Below are 19,832 nucleotides of genomic sequence, written 5' to 3'. Positions count from 1 at the left end.
ACCTAGTTGGTTTTATAATAGAGTGTGTGTGTGTGTGTGTGTGTGTGTATACATATACTGTATATATAGAATGCATAAAAGTATAGATATAGCTATCACCCCCCCCCCCGAAAAAAAAAAACTTCTGCAGTGCTAAGCATACAACCCTGGACCTCACACATGCAGAGCAAATACTATGCTGCTGGGTTATACCCCTGGTCACATATCCCTCTAATTATTAAGCCAAAATATTGTTGGTGTTCAAAAATAATTTTTAAAACTAAACCAAAAGAGTTAAGGAACAGGTTAGTGGCACAGAACACCTTCTTTGCAAAGAATATAGTCACCTGTTCAATCCACCAACCATGCCAGACACAATGCTAGTAGCTCTGCTCTCTGTGATTTCCAGCACTGCAAGTGACTTCTGTCTTGGCCGCATTGCAGCCAGGTGTGAAAGCACCAGAAAGGGGCTTGCTTGGCAAGCACCACTGTGACCCCTGGATGGACACTACCACCAGAGCTTGTGTGCCTCAACTAAACAGTATGGACCCGGCAACCACATGTATACACTCCATAAGTTAAAGAGTGCAAACTCTGGTGAGTATCGCCACCTGACTGATGTAAAAGTATCACACTAAAAAATGAGAAAGCACATAAAGGAGAGATAGCCAAGTAGGATAAAACTGGAAGAAACAAAAACAGGCCTCAAGTGGCCAGAGTGAGAGTACAGTATGTAAAGCATATGTCTTGCATGTGAATGACCTAGGTTTAATCCCTGGTACTTCTATGGTTCCCTGAGCCCTGCGAAGTATAGCCCCTGATCACAGTGCCAGGAATAAGTTCTGAGGACTACTGGTTGTGGCCCACCCAAACTAAAACAAAGCCTACAAAAATGAAACTAAAAAAGAATCTTCCCATCAAAAACATTAGGGCCAGGGAAAGCTCAAAGGGGTAGAACAAAAGTCAGAGGCTCTGAATTCGATTCCTGGTACCACATGCCTCCCTCAATTCCAGCGCCCACAGGGAACAGCAATCAGTGGGGAGTCCCCAGCCCCTGTTATAAAGAGTCACTATCACTGAAGAGAGTAAAATATTGAACCTGCATCACAGTCACTGCTCCATAAGTCACAGCTGTCCAATAGATAGAGCCAACCATTATTCCTGCTGCTGCAAATGGACAGGCTTTTGAGATCAGTCTATCTGCAAGATCCAAGACGTAAACAACTGGACCTATAATACAAAGAAAACAAAGTTTCAACAGAAGATTAAAAAAAATTATTTAACATTTCCCCTAGATTTTTGGGTTTATTTTGGGCCAAACCTGGCCATGCAAAAAGCTTATTCCTGGTTTATAATTTGTGCTCAGGAATCAGTCCTGAAAAAGCTTGGAGCATTCATATGCAGTGTCCAGTATCAAAACTGGGTCAGCCAGGTGCAAGACAAGTGCCTTCCCACTGTATGATCTCTGATACTTTACAAAAAGTGAGAAACAAGGTTTGATTAGTTTTATTTCCCATAGTCTCTTCAGTATATCTAAAATTAATGTGTCAGACAGGTCTTTCTCTTCTGTCACAATTCTGTCTCTATTCTGTCTTCCTGAATAGGCCAAGGATTATCTATTATTTTATAAAATTATTTCTTTCATTTCACTCATATCCTAGGCAGGGTATATGTTAAATTAACCAACTTATATACTTATATACAAAATATACTATTTTCTTGTAGTTATGCAAAGTCAATCAGTTTTACTTTGATTTTCAATATGCTGTTTTGAGTGTTATCTTCTAGCAAATTTAATCAAATAATTGTTATGCCAATTTCTGTGGTAATCCAACAGTTGTATGTGCTATTACACTTCTTTTTTTTTTTTTCTTCGGGCCACACCCATTTGATGCTCAGGGGTTACTCCTGGCTAAGCGCTCAGAAATTGCCTCTGGCTTGTGGGGGGGACCATATGGGACGCCAGGGGATCGAACCGCGGTCGTGATCTTTCCTTGGCTAGCGCTTGCAAGGCAGATACCTTACCTCAAGCGCCACCTCGCCGGCCCCTATTACACTTCTTTTATGTATTTATTGGGATAGTTGGCTACTGCTTTTTTTTTTTTTTTTTTTTTTTTGGTTTTTCGGGCCACACCCGTTTGGTGCTCAGGGGTTACTCCTGGCTAAGCGCTCAGAAATTGCCCCTGGCTTGGGGGGACCATATGGGATGCCGGGGGATCGAACCGAGGTCGCGATCTTTCCTTGGCTAGTGCTTGCAAGGCAGACACCTTACCTCTAGCGCCACCTTCCCGGCCCCGGCTACTGCTTTCTTATGGAAGTTATTTGCGATAGCAATATTTGGTGGTACTTTATTAAATACCATTAGACCCAATATGATTTTTTGTTTTGGGGACACACTCAGAATGCTCAAGATGTACTTTTGACTCTGCACTCAGGCATTCTGACACTCCTGGCAATGGTTGGGGGACCATAAAAGATGCCAAGGATCAAACCCAGGGTAGTTATGTATGAGGCACTGTACATATCCACATACCTACTGTATTATCCAGTTCCCAAGAGAAATATTTAATAATTTGTTAAACTTGAAACATTTTCCAGAAATGTATAAAACACATTACCTACTTTCTAGGAGTTTACAATCTACAGATTAATGCTGTATAAAAGGCAATTTAATTTAATACAACAAAAGATATTATCAAGGCAATGACAATACAATAATAAAACATAAGCATAAGTATCCATCTGTGGAGTCTTGATTAATACTTCCTCCAATAGCTAGAGTCAGTAATATCACTAGTCACTTTGTAAATAACATACTGGAGTAGAAAGAACAGTATAGGTGAGACATAAAGAAAAATAAGGCTTATTTTAACTTTATTATTATTGTTTTGGAACCACGCCTAGCAGTACTCTTGGTAAGAGATCACTTCTGGTGAGATTGGCAGACTATATGAGATATGGGAGTTGAACCCAGGTCAGATGTGTACAAGGGAAGTGCCCTACTTGCTATACTATTTCTCTGGCCCAACTATTGTCAAACTCTAATAGACAAAACATTTAAAAATGATAATAAGTACAATGTGAAGCTGGTTCAGTGCATACTGACTGTATCCTCTAAAATAGCATTTTTTGGGAGTGTACTTAATGTTCATAGGCATTACATGAACCACTTAATCCCATATTGCATGGTTTAATCCTTAGAAATTTGCAAAATTGTTTCTAAGTCCTTACAAGAATTAGAAATTATCTAGGTCCTTCAATGGCAATTGGTAAAAACCAAAGGCATATATAAATCTCAGTATTTATAATTCTGTTTTTAGTTTTGGGGCCACACTCAGGGGGTCAGGGGACCATATGGGATGGCAGGTACTGAACTCAGGCTGGCTGTGTACAAGGCATGAGCACTACCTGCTTTATCCCTCTGGTCCTGTATTTATAATTCCTTAATTATAAAATTGAAGCTATAAAAAGTACACTGTACTCTTTTTCAGCACATGTACTCAACTACCAATATCACACTTATCTGGCCAGCCATTTCTTTACACACATATCCCATTTCTTTACCAATTCAAATTCATAATTCTAGCAATCCTCTCCTACACCTCAATTATTTCCAAACATGACTATTTCTTCTATATTAAAAAAACACAAATGCAGTAATTGTCTCAATCCTTCTTTCCTGCTGTTAAGCTTCCTTTACAACAAAATTCCTCAAAAGAACCCCATCAAGGCTACTCCAAATAGTTAAATCCAATTCAAGTTGTCTTTTAATTGGCTGTCAGCAACATCCTTTTTCTTCCAATCTATTATTCTCATCATTACACTCCAGTGACAAAAACTTTTTTTTGGAGGAGGGGTCACACCCGGCAGCGCTCAGGGGTTACTCCTGGCTCTATGCTCAGATATAACTCCTGGCAGGCTCAGGAGACTATATGGGATGCCGGGATTCGAACCACCGTCCTTCTGCATGCAAGGCAAATGCCTTACCTCCATGCTATCTCTCCGGCCCCTGGAAAAAAAATTTTTTTTCTCTTTCAAGTCACTCACTTTTTAGTTCCTTTTTCAGATCTTCCCCTTTACTTTCAATGAAGTTGATTAAACCAATTTCTACTTCATATTCCCACTGCAGTTTCCCCTCAAGTTACTTATTAAAAATACATGAATGTACTTATTAATTCTGTTTTTGCCTACTAGAATCATGGTTAAAAACCTATTATCCATGAGAGAAATTCACTTGGCTGCCTGGAACTTTGTTTATTTTTGGGTCACACCTGGTGGTACCCAGGGGTTACTTCTAGCTCTGTGCTCAGAAATCATTCCTGGTAGGCTTGGGGGACCATATGGGATACTGGAGAATCAAGGTTAACTGCATCCAAGGCAAACACCCTACCCACTATGTATCACTCTGGCCCAGCAGCCTGGATTAAAAATTTTGTCTCCCAGGGCCGGAGAGGTGGTGCAAGCGGTAGGGCATTTGCTTTGCACAAGCTAACCTAGGACAAACCTTGGTATAGGGACCCCAAGCCAAGAGTGATTTCTGAGCGCATAGCCAGGAGTAACCACTGAGTGTCACCGGGTGTGGCCCCAAAAACATACAAAAGTTTTGTCTCCCAAGCAGTGCTCAGCAGGCCTGGGGCCATTCCTGGTGATAACTAGGCCAACAGGGCCAGGCAGAATTCAAAGCTAGGAACAGAGAACGTGGAGCTGCTTGGGCTCCTCTGGTGCTGGGGAATACCAGGGGAACCTTAATTAATACTTTAAGATGTGACCACTCTCCAACCCCAAAAAAATTTTCTAAGCCTTCCTTTTTCATTATTATGTATCTGTTTTATTTTTGGCCATACCTGGTGATAACCAGAGCTTGACTCAGTGCTCAAAGATCAGTCCTGGGGGCCAAAGAGATAGCACAACAGTAGGGTGTTTGTCTTGCATGCAGCTGATCCGGGACAGATGGTGGTTCGAATCCCGGCATCCCATATGGTCCCCTGTGCCTGCCAGGAGTGATTTCTGAGTGCAGAGCCAGGAGTAATCCCTGAGCATTGCCGGGTATGACTCCCCTACCCAACCCCCCCCCCCCCAAAAAAAAAAAAACCCAAAGATCATTCCTGGAGATGTTCAGGGAATGACCATAATGGGTGCCAGGGCTAGAATCTGGCTTGGCTGAACATCCAAGGCAAGTACCTTACCCTGTTGCACTCTCTCTGGTCCATTATGAATCTAGTCTAAGTTACTTATAAAAAGTATTTCCGAATGACTTTGACCCCATTTATTTTTCTTTTTAGGGCCACATGGAGTTGCTCAGAGACCATATAGGATGCTGAGATAGAACTTGGGTTGGCTGCGTGCAAGACACCATTCCCCATCTTTTTCAACAGAGTACTTAGAACTGTCTACTGATAGGAGAAAGCAATATGACTCCTCAAAAAGTTAACTAATCATTAGGAAAACATAATTCCTAAAAAGTAATTTATCACTGCCATCTGTCTTTATTATGACAACCTAAAAATACTTAAATTCCTTCTTCAAAACAAAAACAAAAGCAAAGAATCCAAAAACCTCAGAAGAGTCTACCATAATGAACTAAAACATAAAACTTCTCCCTGTACTATTGAGTACAAATTCTTTTTGTACAATCAAAAATAAATGAAAACCTCTACCCTTTTGGAAACGGGGGTTCGGGAGGGAAGGAGAGTTATATTTTACCTGGCTGTGCTCAGGAAGTTATGTGGTGCCAGGGATTGAAGACAGTTTGGCCACATGTTAGGCAATTGGCTTACCCACTGTTCTTCTCTCTGGCACAAGGAAATCTATTCATCCTTTGGATCATATGCAAAAGACATGCTACATTAACTGATGATGATAGTTGCGTTTTAAATTAACTTATTTGGTTTGGGGGGCCAAACCCAGCTGTACTCAGGGCTTACTCTTGGTTCCATGTTCAGGGATGACTCCTGAGGGCACCATATGTGGTTTGGCATCAAATCCAAGCTGACCATGTGCACGGAAAATTGCACTTTCTCTCTGGCCCGACTTGCAGGTTTTTGTCTCTAATTTCAATAGGCCTTATCTTGAGTTTAGTTTATATAAAACTCTAAAGGATCCTTTTTTTTTTGTTTTGTTTTGTTTTTGGGTCACACCCGGCAGTTCTCAGGGGTCACTCCTGGCTCTACGCTCAAAAATCGCTCCTGGCAGGCTCGGGGAACCATACAAAATGCCGGGATTCAAACCACCTACCTTCTGCATGCAAGGCAAATGCCTTACCTCCGTGCTACCTCTCTGGCCCTCCTATTTTTTTAATGCCAGACCTAGCTGTGCTGACTCCTGGCTCTGTATTAAGGTCACACCAGATGGGGGTTAGGGGACCATGTAGAATCTCAAGTTGGCTTCATGCAAGTGCAAATGCCTGATACACTGCTCTATCAACTCTCCAGACGCCTCAAAGCTGCCTTTTTTTTTTTTGAGGGTCAGAGAAAAAGCAAAATAGGTAGGTGTTTGTTCTGCACAGCCAGACCAGGTTCAATCCCCGGCATCCCATATAGTCCCCTCAAGACTACCAGGAGTAATTTCTGATCGCAAAGCCACAGTAATCCCTGATTGCTGCTGGGTATGACCCAAAACCCCACAAAAATTGTTTTGAATCACCATGAGATAGTTACAAAGTTGTTTATGGATTTGAGTTTCAATTATACAATGTCCAACATCCATCTCTTCACCAGTGCACATTTCCTGCCATGAATGTCTCCAGTTTGCTTGAGCCTTCCCACTGGCCTCCTCCAAGCCCACTTCTATAGCAGACATTTCTTTCTTTGTTCCTCTTTTTGTTTGTTTGTTTGTTTGTTTTTTTGTTTTTGGGCCACACCCGATTGACGCTCAGGGGTTACTCCTGGTTATGTGCTCAGAAATCGCCCCTGGCTTGGGGGGGACCATATGGGACGCGGGATCGAACCGCGGTCCGTTCCTTGGTAGCGCTTACAAGGCAGACACCTTATCTCTAGCGCCACCTTCCCGGCCCCTCTTTGTTCCTCTTATTCCTCTTTCCCCACCCCTCGCTTTCCCTTTTATTTTATTTTATTTTATTTTTTTGGGGTCACACCCAGCGTTGCTCAGGGGTTACTCCTGGCTGTCTGCTCAGAAATAGCTCCTGGCAGGCATGGGGGACCATATGGGACACCGGGATTCGAACCAACCACCGTTGGTCCTGGATCAGCTGCTTGCCTGTGCTATCTCTCCGGGCCCTCGCTTTCCCTTTTAAACACTGATATGCAATATGGTTAATAAAGGGTAACCATCATGCCTCAAGGCTCTTCTTTTAGACAGATTAGTCCAGGATTGGCTTAACATTGATTGATTTAATGGTAAACATTATTAGAGAAAACTGCCACCGAGGAGGGATATTTCTGAGAACAAAAGAAATCTAGACAAGCTATTTGGTTATTATGAAAGTTAATGAAATCCTCGGAAAATAGTCAAATCATATTCTTCCTACTAAAAAGTTTATTATGTGCTTCTACCATTCAGTGAGTTGGGTTCACCATAAAAAGAAAAATAGCCACAAAAGCACCATGGGGAGAGTTAATGAACCTGAAAGGAGTCTATAGTTAATCACATGACAATATACTTTAAGGGTGGAGAAACCCTGTATCTCTTAGGCCAAGGGAATTCCTTTTCTAATGACTCCAATATTTATTGTGCCTGTGCAGGAGGGAAGAAAAAAAGGCAAAAAAAAGGGCAAAAAGCACAAAACTATTTTTCCTATTTATCTAGTCTTTGTCGATTTCTTTGTTTTGGTGTGGATACTGAAGTTGTTGTCTCCATTTCTGGGGGGGCGAGCACACCCGGCAGTGCTCAGGGGTTACTCCTGGCTGTCTGCTCAGAAATAGCTCCTGGCAGGCACAGGGGACCATATGGGACACCGGGATTTGAACCAACCACCTTAGGTCCTGGATCGGCTGCTTGCAAGGCAAACACCGCTGTGCTATCTCTCCGGGCCCTTGTTGTCTCCATTTATATTTATTTTTTTCTTCTTTTCTTTTTTTATGTACTCTGCCATGTTTTGTTTTTGTTTTTTGTTTTTTTATCTCAAGACCATGGCTTTTATGTGGTGCTTATCTTTATTGTTGAAGTACTTACTGGATATTTTATTTGACATCTCTTTTTGTACTGTTGTGGTGTTTCACCTTCTTTTTCCCCTTCGTCTCTCTAACCTAGGATGAGAGCCTCCAGAAGGACTCAGCCCATTTTTGGCGTATTTGATTTTTCCCCCAGTTTATTACTTTTATCTTCTTCAAACAAAACCACATAACTTGAACTATCTAGTCCCACCTCCCAATTAGAGCGGGAAATAAGGCAGGTACCAAAACCAAACAGGGGTAGGACCACTAAGTAGTAAGTTAGGCACAGAGGGGACCACTTATTCTGGCAGCCTCCAGGGTGAGGGAGGAGGATTTAGGAGGTAGGACAGGAACGGAGATGGAGGGAGAGCAATTCGGTGATGGGAATTTCCCTGATTTTATGTTTATATGTACCTAAAATACTATTGTCAATGATATGTAAGCCACTATGATCAAAATAAAAATTATATTTATTAAAAAAAATAGCAACAGTCATTAGTGGCTTCTTATAGTCCAATTACTCATGTTTGTGCTCGGGGGCCAAATAGAAAGGCAGATATCCTACCTGCTGAATTATTGCTTTGCCTAAAAAGGTAAAATTTCAGTCCTTGAAAATCTCAGTCCCATTGAGAAAGAAATAACAACAAATGCACCTCACCAATAAAATATATAAGGAAGGACATATAAAAGTTTAAACAATTTTACAAGTCAGAGTTGTAGCTGTTTAGGGTTCTTTGGCTATATTTGGTGGTGCTAAGAGCTTACTTCTGGCCCTCAGCTCAGGAATCACTTCTGCCAGGAATTGGAAGACCATATGGGATACTGGGAATCCAGGTCAGCCATGTGCAAGGGCAAGTACTCTAACTGAAGTACTATCATTCAGTTGAGTTTTCTTTTTTTGGTTTTTGGGTCACACCCAGCAGCACTCAGGAGTCACTCCTGGTTCTATGCTCAGAAATCGCTCCTGGCAGGCTTGGGGGACATATGGGATGCCAGGATTACAACCACCATCCTTCCTGCATGCAAGGCTAACGCCCTACCTCCATGCTATCTCTCCGGCCCCACAGTTGAGTTTTTTGGTTTTGGGCCCCACCCGGCGGTGCTCAGGGGCTACTCCTGGCTGTCTGCTCAGAAATAGCTCCTGGTAGGCACGGGGGACCATATGGGACACCGGGATTCGAACCAACCATCTTTGGTCCTGGATCGGCTGCTTGCAAGACAAACGCCGCTGTGCTCTCTCTCTGGGCCCACAGTTGAGTTTTTAATGCTTTACTGGGTTTGCTTTTTTTGAGGAGTGAGTTGTTTTATTTTTTTGGCCACCCTGATTGGTGCTCAGAGTTTACTCCTGGCTCTGCACTTAGGAATCACTCTTGGCAAGTTTAGGGGACCACATGGATGCCAAGAACTTGAACCCAAGTCAGTCATGTACTGTGTCCTAGTATCTCTCTAGCCTGTATTTACTTTGGTATTTTCAATCACACCCAGAAGTTAGGAATTGCTCCTAGTGTTTGTGTGGGACAATATGGTGGCTGGAAATTGAACTCAAGGTTTTCTGCATACATAAGCACCAGTCCTTTGAATTATAGCTCCAGCACCTATGGTAGATTCTCCTATTTTCTTCCCTTTTTGGTTTCTGGGACATCCCCAGTGGTACATATGAGCACAGATAAGTTTCACAAAATAACCTTATATAAGAAGTTACTGAGGGGCCGGAGAGATAGCATGGAGGTAAGGCGTTTGCCTTTCATGCAGGAGGTCATCGGTTCGAATCCCGGAGCCCCATATGGTCCCCCTGTGCCTGCCAGGAGCAATTTCTGAGCCTGGAGCCAGGAATAACCCCTGAGCACTGCCGGGTGTGACCCAAAAACCAAAAAAAAAAAAAAAAGTTACTGAGAAGATTATAGCTGCCATAAACTCCAAGGTCTGTCAAGTGGTTAATAGTTTCTAAAAGAGAATTTAACAAGCAAAATCGATTGCTTACAGAACCTACTCACATTTTCAGGATTTTTGGGGTTTGGTTTTGCTTTTGTAGCTAACTAATTGACCTAGACCAAACTCAAAGTCTAACTCGAAAGTCAAAATAAATCAAGTTTTCAGATTCAGAGCCAACAAGAATTGCAAAGTTTAGAGGTCATCAAAAATCAAACAATTTAATTCTAAACATCTTTCCTTGCCCAAAGTCTTTTTATTTTTTTTTTTTTTGCTATACTGTAATTCTGTAAGTCACGTCAGTTTGATTCTGTCTACATGAAATCTTTTTTTTGAAAATTAACTTGATAAGATGAATTACTCAACTCCATCCTATTTATGTACCTTTTTTTTTTTTTTTTTTTTTTTTTTTTGGTTTTTGGGCCACACCCATTTGACGCTCAGGGGTTACTCTTGGCTATGTGCTCAGAAATCGCCCCTGGCTTGGGGGGACCATATGGGACGCCGGGGGATCGAACCGCTCCGTTCCTTGGTAGCGCTTACAAGGCAGACACCTTATCTCTAGCGCCACCTTCCCGGCCCCCTATTTATGTACCTTGAGGCTTCCTTTACATACTATCCCACAAAATACACTTACCCCTTGTGCATAATGTTAGTACTTTATGTTCCTGTTCAATGTTTGTTGAGTTGCTCAATTTCCTTTGTGTCTGTCCATGCCAGCATCATCTTAGATGGAAAACTCCCAGGGGCAGGGGCCATGTCTGTTTAACTTGTTTTGTACAGTGCCTGAGAAAGAACCATGTACAAATAGGTGCTTAAAAATCGCTTGCTGATGACTGACATCACTCTCAGAGACTCTGTAGGTCACAGCTATCTTAGCACATGGTACTCGGCAGTATGCCAGGGGCACTTTGACCTATTCTACGGGGTATTAGAATATCAAAATACAGGACCAGCTATAACACTTTGTGTCAAGGGGTTGAGTCAATCTCTTGGTTAAGAAGAACTGGGAAACATGTTATTAAGTATATGGCCCCAAGATAACTAATGTGGATCATACCGATGAAAAATATCACAAGAGGGCCCGGAGAGATGGCACAGCGGCGTTTGCCTTGCAAGCAGCCGATCCAGGACCAAAGGTGGTTGGTTCGAATCCCGGTGTCCCATATGGTCCCCCGTGCCTGCCAGGAGCTATTTCTGAGCAGACAGCCAGGAGTAACCCCTGAGCACCGCCTCGTGTGGCCCAAAAACTAAAAAAAAAAAAAAAAAAATCACAAGAATCAACTAACTCACTTAAAAGTATGTGGAAATTCTAAGGGAACAGTAGAGCTTTACACTTAGTATTCACTACTAGTTTTTTTGTTTTGTTTTGTTTTGTTTTGTTTTGTTTTGTTTTGGGTCACACCCCTCAGTGCTCAGGGGTTACTTCTGGCTTTACGCTCAGAAATCGCTCCTGGCAGGCTCAGGGGACCTGAGCATCAGGGGATGCTGGGATTCGAACCACCCACCTTCTGCATGGAAGACAAATGGCTTACCTCCATGCTATCTCTCTGGCCCCTCACTACTGTTTTAAACACTAAATTTTAAGGCTAGGTTCAAGAGACTCAGATAACCTTGCATTGCTCTACTTGTAGGTTGTGCTTCAACTTTTTTTTTTTTTTGAGGGAACCACATCTAGCAGTGCTCAGGGGTCACTATCAGCTTCTTGTCCCAGTGCTTTGGGAGACCATACAGTGTTGCAAACTGAATCCCAGCTCTTCCCACACACAAAGGATATGTTCCAGCCTGTTCTCTAGCCCAACTTCTACCATTTTTTAATCCTTTTTTTTTTTTTTTTGGTTTTTGGGCCACACCTGATGACGCTTAGGAATTAGTCCTGGCTATGCACTCAGAAATCGCTCCTGGCCTGGAGGACCTAATGGGCGCCATATGGGTGTGGTGGTGGTGGTGGTGGTATTGAACCGAGGTCTGTCCTAGACTAGCATACTAAGGCAGATGCTCTACTGCTTGCGCTACTGCTTGGGCCCCAACCTCTACCATTTTTAATTTAAGAAACTGCAAACAGAATATTCATTACTTTGCTAATAACAAGAAATTAGACATTTATTTGTAAATACAAAACGATATGTTCTTGGACAATTTAAACAATCAAATTAATATAGCTGACAAAACCCCCTCAAAATTAAACACTTGAAGAATAAAAGATCCAGAATGAAAGCAGGAAAATAAAGTTGTACTCCAACATGTATAACTATGTGAAGAGTATTACTGTGAGTTAGGAATTAAAAATCATCACAGTATTTTTTTTTGGGGGGGAGAAATATTTTAGTCACCTGATGGCACTGAGGGGTTTCTTGGCTCTACACTCAGAAATCGCTCCTGGTAGGCATGGGGGACCATATGGGATGCTGGGATTTGAATCACTGTCCATCCTAAGTAAGGCTGTGTGCAAGACAAACGCCCTACTGCTGTGCCATCTCTCCAGCCCATCGCAGTACTTCTTAAAAACAAAACAAAACAAAACAACAACAACAAAAAAAACTCGGGGCCAGCAAGGTGGCGCCAGAGGTAAGGTGTCTGCCTTGCAAGCGCTAGCCAAGGAAGGACCATAGTTCGATCCCCCGGCGTCCCATATGGTCCCCCCCAAGCCAGGCTCAATTTCTGAGCGTTTAGCCAGGAGTAACCCCTGAGCATCAAATGGGTGTGGCCCGAAACCCCCCCAAAAAAACAAAAAACAAAAAACTAGTAAACTCTTTACTAAGTTTGTGCCAAGTGAAATATTAAATTCATCCAGTATGGGCCCGGAGAGATAGCACAGCGGCGTTTGCCTTGCAAGCAGCCGATCCAGGACCAAAGGTGTTTGGTTCAAATCCCGGTGTCCCATATGGTCCCCCGTGCCTGCCAGGAGCTATTTCTGAGCAGATAGCCAGGAGGAACCCCTGAGCATCGCCGGGTGTGACCCAAAAACCAAAAAAAAAAAAAATTCATCCAGTATAAATTAGGTCAGAGAATATCTTTTTGGCTATTAGATCATTACCAAGTACTTATAAAACTTTACATTATGTTTACTATGAACTAAAATCATGTTAGTTTCTTTTTTTTTGTTTTTGTTTTTGTTTTTGGGTCACACCCGGCAGCACTCAGGGGTTACTCCTGGCTCTACACTCAGAAATTGCTCCTGGCAGGCTCAGGGGACCATATGGGATGCCAGGATTCGAAACACCGTCCTTCTGCATGCAAGACAAACGTCTTGCTCCATGCTCTCTCTCTGGCCCCTCATGTTAGTTTCAAAGCATTAAGGAGCACCATGATCTAGTTAGGAACAAACACTATACACTAGTGCTTCTCAAATAGTGGGTGCACTGACCTCGGCAAACACTGTCATAACAAGCTAAGCCCCTATGTCTCTGTATGTCTCTGGAGCTGAGAGTTGCTGTGTCTTGCTTCAAACTCCACTTCGAAAAGCTATGCATTGCAAAACGTGCTCATTGTAGCCATTAATCCAGACAACACCTCTGATTAAAAAAATCAGCTCAGGGGTCTGCGAGATAGCATGGAGGTAAGGGGTTTGCCTTTCATGCAGAAGGACGGTGGTTCGAATCCCGGCATCCCATCTGGCCCAGAGTGAAAACTGACCTAGAGCTTAAGTCTGAGACTTGAGAAAAAGGCATGTTAATACTTTTGAACTAGTGGCCAAAGGGTGTGTATGCATACTATCTCTCACCAAAAGTACGTAAGTTTTTAGAAAGATGGTCTTCCAGTAATGACAGAGAAACTTGAACATATTTTTGAAGAGTTTGACACAAAAGAAATTCCTATTGAGAAACAACAAAAATGAAAAAGATGTATTTGAAAGACTAGCCTTTATAGCAGATTAAGGTAAAAATAAATGTTCTAGAACAGGGCCGGAGAGATAGCATGGAGTAGGGCATTTGCCTTGCATGCAGAAGGACAGTTTTTTGAATCCTGGCATCCCATATGGTCCCCCCAAGCCTGCCAGGAGTGATTTCTGAGTGTAGATCCAGGAGGAACCTGAGTGCTGCCAGATGTGACCCAAAAACAAACAAACAAACAAACAACAACAACAACAACAAAAGCCAAAAAACACCTAGAACAGAGATCACATTTTTTTTTTTTTTTTTTTTTTTTGTGGTTTTTGGGTCACACCCGGCAGTGCTCAGGGGTTATTCCTGGCTCCAGGCTCAGAAATTGCTCCTGGCAGGCACGGGAGGACCATATGGGACGCCGGGATTCGAACCGATGACCTCCTGCATGAGAGGCAAACGCCTTACCTCCATGCTATCTCTCCGGCCCCAGATCACATTATTTTGTGTGTACCAAACTGTGTATGAAGTTGGGTGGGAGCCATACTACAGCTGGTATGACTTGCATGTGGCCAACCTAGTTCTGATCTCCGCATCCTTTTGGTCTCCTACGCCTGCCAGGAGTAATCCCTGAAGCACAAAATGAGGAATGCTACACCTCACCCCCACCCCCAAATACAGAGCATGTTAAAAGTTCATAATGTTCATAAAAACTTTGAGTATAGGGCTAGAGAGCTAGTACAGTGGCCAATATACCTTGCATGCAGCTAACCTTGGTGTGATCCCTGGTACTACATATGGTTAATTAGCACTGCTAGGAGTGATCAATGAGTAGTGTTAGAAACAAACCCATAGAACCTGAGAAGTGCTGTGTGTAGCTCAAAGAGCAAAACCAGCCTACCAATTGTTTTTTGTTTTATTTTGTTTTTGGACCATACCTGGCAGCACTTGGGAGTTTACTCCTGGCTCTGCACTCAGAAATTGCTCCTGGCAGCCCACTGCTGTGTTATCACTTTGGCTCTACTTGTCTTTTTTTTTTTTTTAAGAGAATTTTATAATGGAGAGCTGAAAAAAATTGCTAGATTAGCAAATGATCAGCCAGTATCATTAGTGATAAGTAATATTGATGGCATGTACTTTGGATATGATAAAACTGCACTTCAACTCTAAGCCTGCTCCCCAAATTAATGACCTCATAGGTCATAACAAAATAGCAAATTCTATTTAACGAACAATCTTCAAAGTACCTGGAAATTGCTTTGTTTTTGGTCAAGGTCACTAAAAACAAGTAAAAAAAAAATTTGTTTTTGGGTCATCTGGCAATACTTGGGGTTTGTTTGTTCCTGGTTGTGTGCTCAGGGATCACTACTGGAAGGCTTGGAGAACCATATAGGGTGCCACGAAATAAACCTGGGTTAGCCATGTGCAAACCAAGAACTGTACCCATTGTACTCTCTCTCTGGTCCCAAACAAAGAATATTTGAGGAACTATTACTAGATACATCCAGTATGTCCATCACAAGCACACTGGTAATATAAACAAAATTCATATAATGCAACACTTAATATATGAAGGAAAAAACCTCTTCAAAAGTTAAGGTGCTATCTAGCATACTGCTTTTAAAGCCAGAATACAAGAGGATATATAATCCTTCTTTTTGAATATGAGTAATCTAGAATATATATCCACAATCTAGAATATAAAACAATTATCTCAATATTTTATTTGCCTTTCCCTCATTTCTACCCTGTTTTGTACACCAGGAGTCTGACCTAACAAACTGCATGTTCCAGCCAACCTTGCTCTTTTGGCTCCTGGTCTAAGTTCACCTATATACAGAATGAAAATCAGAGGGTGGGTAAAGTACCAAGGTATTTATTTTGCAGGCTCCATGAATGCAGGTAGCTTGCATTTTTCTCTTTAAAGCTAGACAGGTCCTGTTAAACAACTTTTCTCTATTATAGCTCTTGTCAAGTTGTTTGTCTATTTTTTTTTTTTTTTTTGGAGCGGGGTACAGAGGGAGAAAGCACTAAAGGGCCACTCCTAATAATTCTTACCAACTGTGCTTGAAATTTGATAGTAAGGCCTAAGAAGCAGGGCTACCTGGGCCATCAGATGACAAGAATACTCGGGCCTTGAATACTACCTAAATATTCAGACAACTCCAGCGCCATACAGGCATGCCAGAATTAAGTGAGTAGCCTAAAAGGCTTCAATTTAACTTTTTTTTTTTTTGTTTGTTTGCCAATTGTTAACAACTCCCTTCACTTGTAGGCACAAGAGTAAATCACTGTCTCCCTACCACAGTGCCAATCTCTTAAGAATGTCCCTGTTTCTATTTTATTCCTTTAATTTTGGGGAGGGTTGGGCCACACCCGGTAACACTCAGGGGTTACTCCTGCCTATGTGTTCAGCGCTCAGAAATCGCTCCTGGCTTGGGGGACCATATGGGACGCCAGGGTCTGTCCTGAGTCAGCCGTGTGCAAGGCAAATGTCCTACCGCTGTGCTATTACTCCTGCCCTTTATTCCTTTATTAATTTAACCCTAGAGTTTGTAGCTTGTGTCTGTCTCTAGAGAATGGGGGAAGAGAAAGAGAAAAGCAAAAGTAGACCAAGAAGAGAAATACTCAAATGAATAAGCATCAGAAAATTTTAACAATGTTTGCCCCCAAGTAAGAAAACTTACTTGGCATCATGGCTGGCGGACATGGTTAAAAGACTTTTCATTGAGTACCCTACTATATCCAGTAGCTTTGAATTTTCATCCACATGAATGTATTATCTGGAAGGAAAATATATGAGTAAACTTAAACATTTAGGAGAGCTGAAAGAAAATAATGCCTATGAAATCTGAATAGAACTATAGAAGTAATAAGAATGAACTAGTAGTACTTCTAAGTAGCTTCTGTGCTACCAAACATTTCACTTTAAAACCTTTCCAAACTCTTTCCTCAAAATTGAAATTACTTCTAAAGTTACCCTGTATGACAATATTACCCCTGGATACCAAAACATTTCTCAAAAAAACAAACTACAGATCAGTGCGAGAGGGAACAGAGGCACTTGCCTTACACACATCTGACCCCATTCTGATCCCTGGCACTGCCAAGAGAACCCTAGGCATAGAGCTTGGTCACAGTGGTAAGGTCCTCTGTGCACCCCTCCCCCCAAAAAAGACCAATATCTATTTCTAATAAAGACCAATATCCATTTTTTTTTTTTTTTTTTTTGGTTTTTGGGTCACACCCGGCAGTGCTCAGGGGTTATTCCTGGCTCTATGCTCAGAAATCGCTTCTGCCAAGCTCAGGGATGCCGGGATTCGAACCATCGTCCTTCTGCATGCAAAGCAAATGCCTTCCTCTATGCTATTTCTCAGGCCCCCCCAATATCCATTTCTAAGACTTAAAATATTCAACAAAGGCTTGCTCGTCATGCCCATGTTTTCTCTTCTGACACATGTTGCTTGTCTCTATGTTGCTTTGCTTGCTTACTTCCACTCTGGAGAATCCTATTTTCTTTTGAACATACACTTCTTTCTTTCTCTTCCCTTGAATCTTTTTAAGTAAATTTCAATGAAAGTTTCCTTGGTTTGCCAAAAAAAAATTTTTTTTTCTATTAAGTACTAGAAAACCAGTCTTAGCAACATTACAGGGCAGGTGAGACTGTTCAGGTGCTATGGAGCACATGGTTAGCTTCCCCTGAATTTGATCTTGGACACTGCATTGTCCTCTGAGCTTCACCAAGTATGGCCCGAAATATAACAAAAACAAAAATCAAATCATTTGTACTCTATACACATATAATAGACAACAAAAAGAAAATTCCATTTAATAGCATCAGAAAGAATAAAGAATAGGAATAAAATAATAAAGGAGACCAGTATGTAGAAAAGTACAAAACATTGTAAGTTGGAAATCATAAAAGAAAAGGAATAGAATATAAATTAGTTCCTTTTAACTTTGGGAATTGAGATGTTTCTTTCCCCTTTTTTTCTCCTGTGAATTTTGTTTGGTTAATCAGTGGTCCTCAAACTATGGCCCTCGGGCCACATATTGTAATTGTATCTGTTTTGTTTCTTCATTGCAAAATAAGATATATGCAGTGTGCATAAGAATTCGTTCATTTTATTAGTTGTGTTATTTGTATCATCTCGACCTATGTGGATATTTGCATGCAGAATATTCTCAATAAAAACTTATTGAAACTAAAAAAAAAAAAAAAAAAAAAAAAAAGAATTCGTTCATAAGTTTTGTTTTTACTATAGTCAGACCCTCCAATAGCCTAAGGGACAGTGAACTGGTCCCCTGTTTAAAAAGTTTGAGGACTCCTGGAAATGATGTTAATATCTGGTTACACTACAAGAAAATGTTCATTTTTAGTAGAAAATAACTTGTCAGTGCTCAGGGACAGAGCCCAGGTCTCATGCACATCCAAAGAAATGAAAATTTGGTGATTCGGGGGTTGGAGAGATAGCACAGCAGCAGGGCATTTGCCTTGCATGCAGCTGATCCAGGACGGACAGTGGTTTGAATTCCAGCATCCCATATGGTCCCCCATGCCTGTCAGGAGCGATTTCTGAGCTCAGAGTAACCCCTGAGCACCTCCAGTGTGACCCAAATCCCCCACCACCACCAAATTCGGTGATCCTCTAAGTTTTCATAAGTGAGCAGAATACATTCCTTATCAACAATTAAGAACATGAGGGGGCTGGAGAGATAGCACAGCGGTAGGGCGTTTGCCTTGTACATGGCAGACCCACAATGGACGGTGGTTTGATACCTGGCATCCCAGGTAGTCCCCCTAGTTATGCCAGGGGCGATTTCTAAGCACAGAGCCAAGAGTAACTCCTGAGTTCCAGCTGGGTATGGCCAAAAAGTAAAAAATAAAAATAAAAAGAGTGGTGGCACTTGCAGCCACCACGCCTTCATTTCTGTAACTTTCAAAGCTGTAAACTTGATCAAATAGTCAGCTATACAAAGACTAGGTTCATGTGAAACATTAAAAATGAGTAACTGCTGGACCAGAGGAATAGTATAGCAAATAGGGTATTTACCTAGCACATGGATGACCAGCATCTCATTTGGTCCCCTGAGCCAGCTAGGAGTAATTCCTGAGTGCAGAGCCAGGAGTAACATCTGATCACCACTGAACGTGGCCCAAACCTCCCCCAAGAGTAATTGCTAACCAGAGATCCTCCTACAAAAGACTAATCCATCCCCATTTATACTGTACATTTTTTCCTTCTTGCCTTTTATTCCTTCTTTCGGCCAATTTATCAAGTTATCGATTGGGCTCCAGGCCCCTCATAATCTATTTAAATGGTCTCTTTTGCAGGGGCTTAAACCATGTGATTGATGTCCAGGCTCTTGGCTCTGCATGCAGTAAATATTCTGGGCAATGCTCAGGGGAACATATGGGATGCCAGGGACCAAACTTGGGTTGGTCATGTTCAAGGCAAGTGTCTTATCTGCTCTATTTTTCTAGTCCCAAATGGTCTGCTATTCAAGAAAAAAGTGTCAAAAGTTTTTTTTTTAATCTGTAACTTCACCTTGTCCTCTTATAAAATAATAATAAAAAAAAGAAAAATGCAGAAAAAAAATTTTTATCACTAACTGGAAAAGATCAATTACAATTCTCAAATAAATTCCCTTAAGTTCTTCTATGAGAGGGCAACACTCAGAGAAACTCAGAGGTTACACCTGGATCTGAACTCTAAAATTAAATTATTCCTGGAGTGCTTGTAGAACTATATGGTATGCTGGGGATCAAACATGGTTCAGCTGTGTGCAAGGCAATGTTGTACTATCTTACTATCTTTCTAATTTCCCCTTAGATTCTTTTTTTTTTTGAGTTTTGGGTCACACCCGGCAGCACTCAGGGGTTACTCCTGTCTCTACGCTCAGAAATTGTTCCTGGCTGGCTTGGGGGACCATATGGGATGCTGGGATTCAAGCCACCGTCCTTCTGAGTCCAGCAGGGCTCTCAAAC

The 19,832-nt window shown here is 41.8% G+C and overlaps 1 protein-coding gene across 1 annotated transcript in view; it reads right to left on the bottom strand.

Moving 5' to 3' along the window:
- Window positions 1-19,832, bottom strand: part of MARCHF5 (membrane associated ring-CH-type finger 5) — a 46,089-nt gene that overhangs the window by 9,480 nt on the left and 16,777 nt on the right. The window contains exon 3 of the mRNA XM_049764331.1: window positions 1,079-1,209. Within this exon, the coding sequence (XP_049620288.1) occupies window positions 1,079-1,209 (131 nt within the window). The remainder of the gene's footprint in view (window positions 1-1,078; window positions 1,210-19,832) is intronic.

Source organism: Suncus etruscus, chromosome 17 (genome assembly GCF_024139225.1).
Source record: "Suncus etruscus isolate mSunEtr1 chromosome 17, mSunEtr1.pri.cur, whole genome shotgun sequence".
NCBI lineage: Eukaryota > Metazoa > Chordata > Mammalia > Eulipotyphla > Soricidae > Suncus > Suncus etruscus.
The sequence above is the reverse complement of the archived record's forward strand: the minus strand, read 5'-3'. Positions and strand labels throughout refer to the sequence as shown.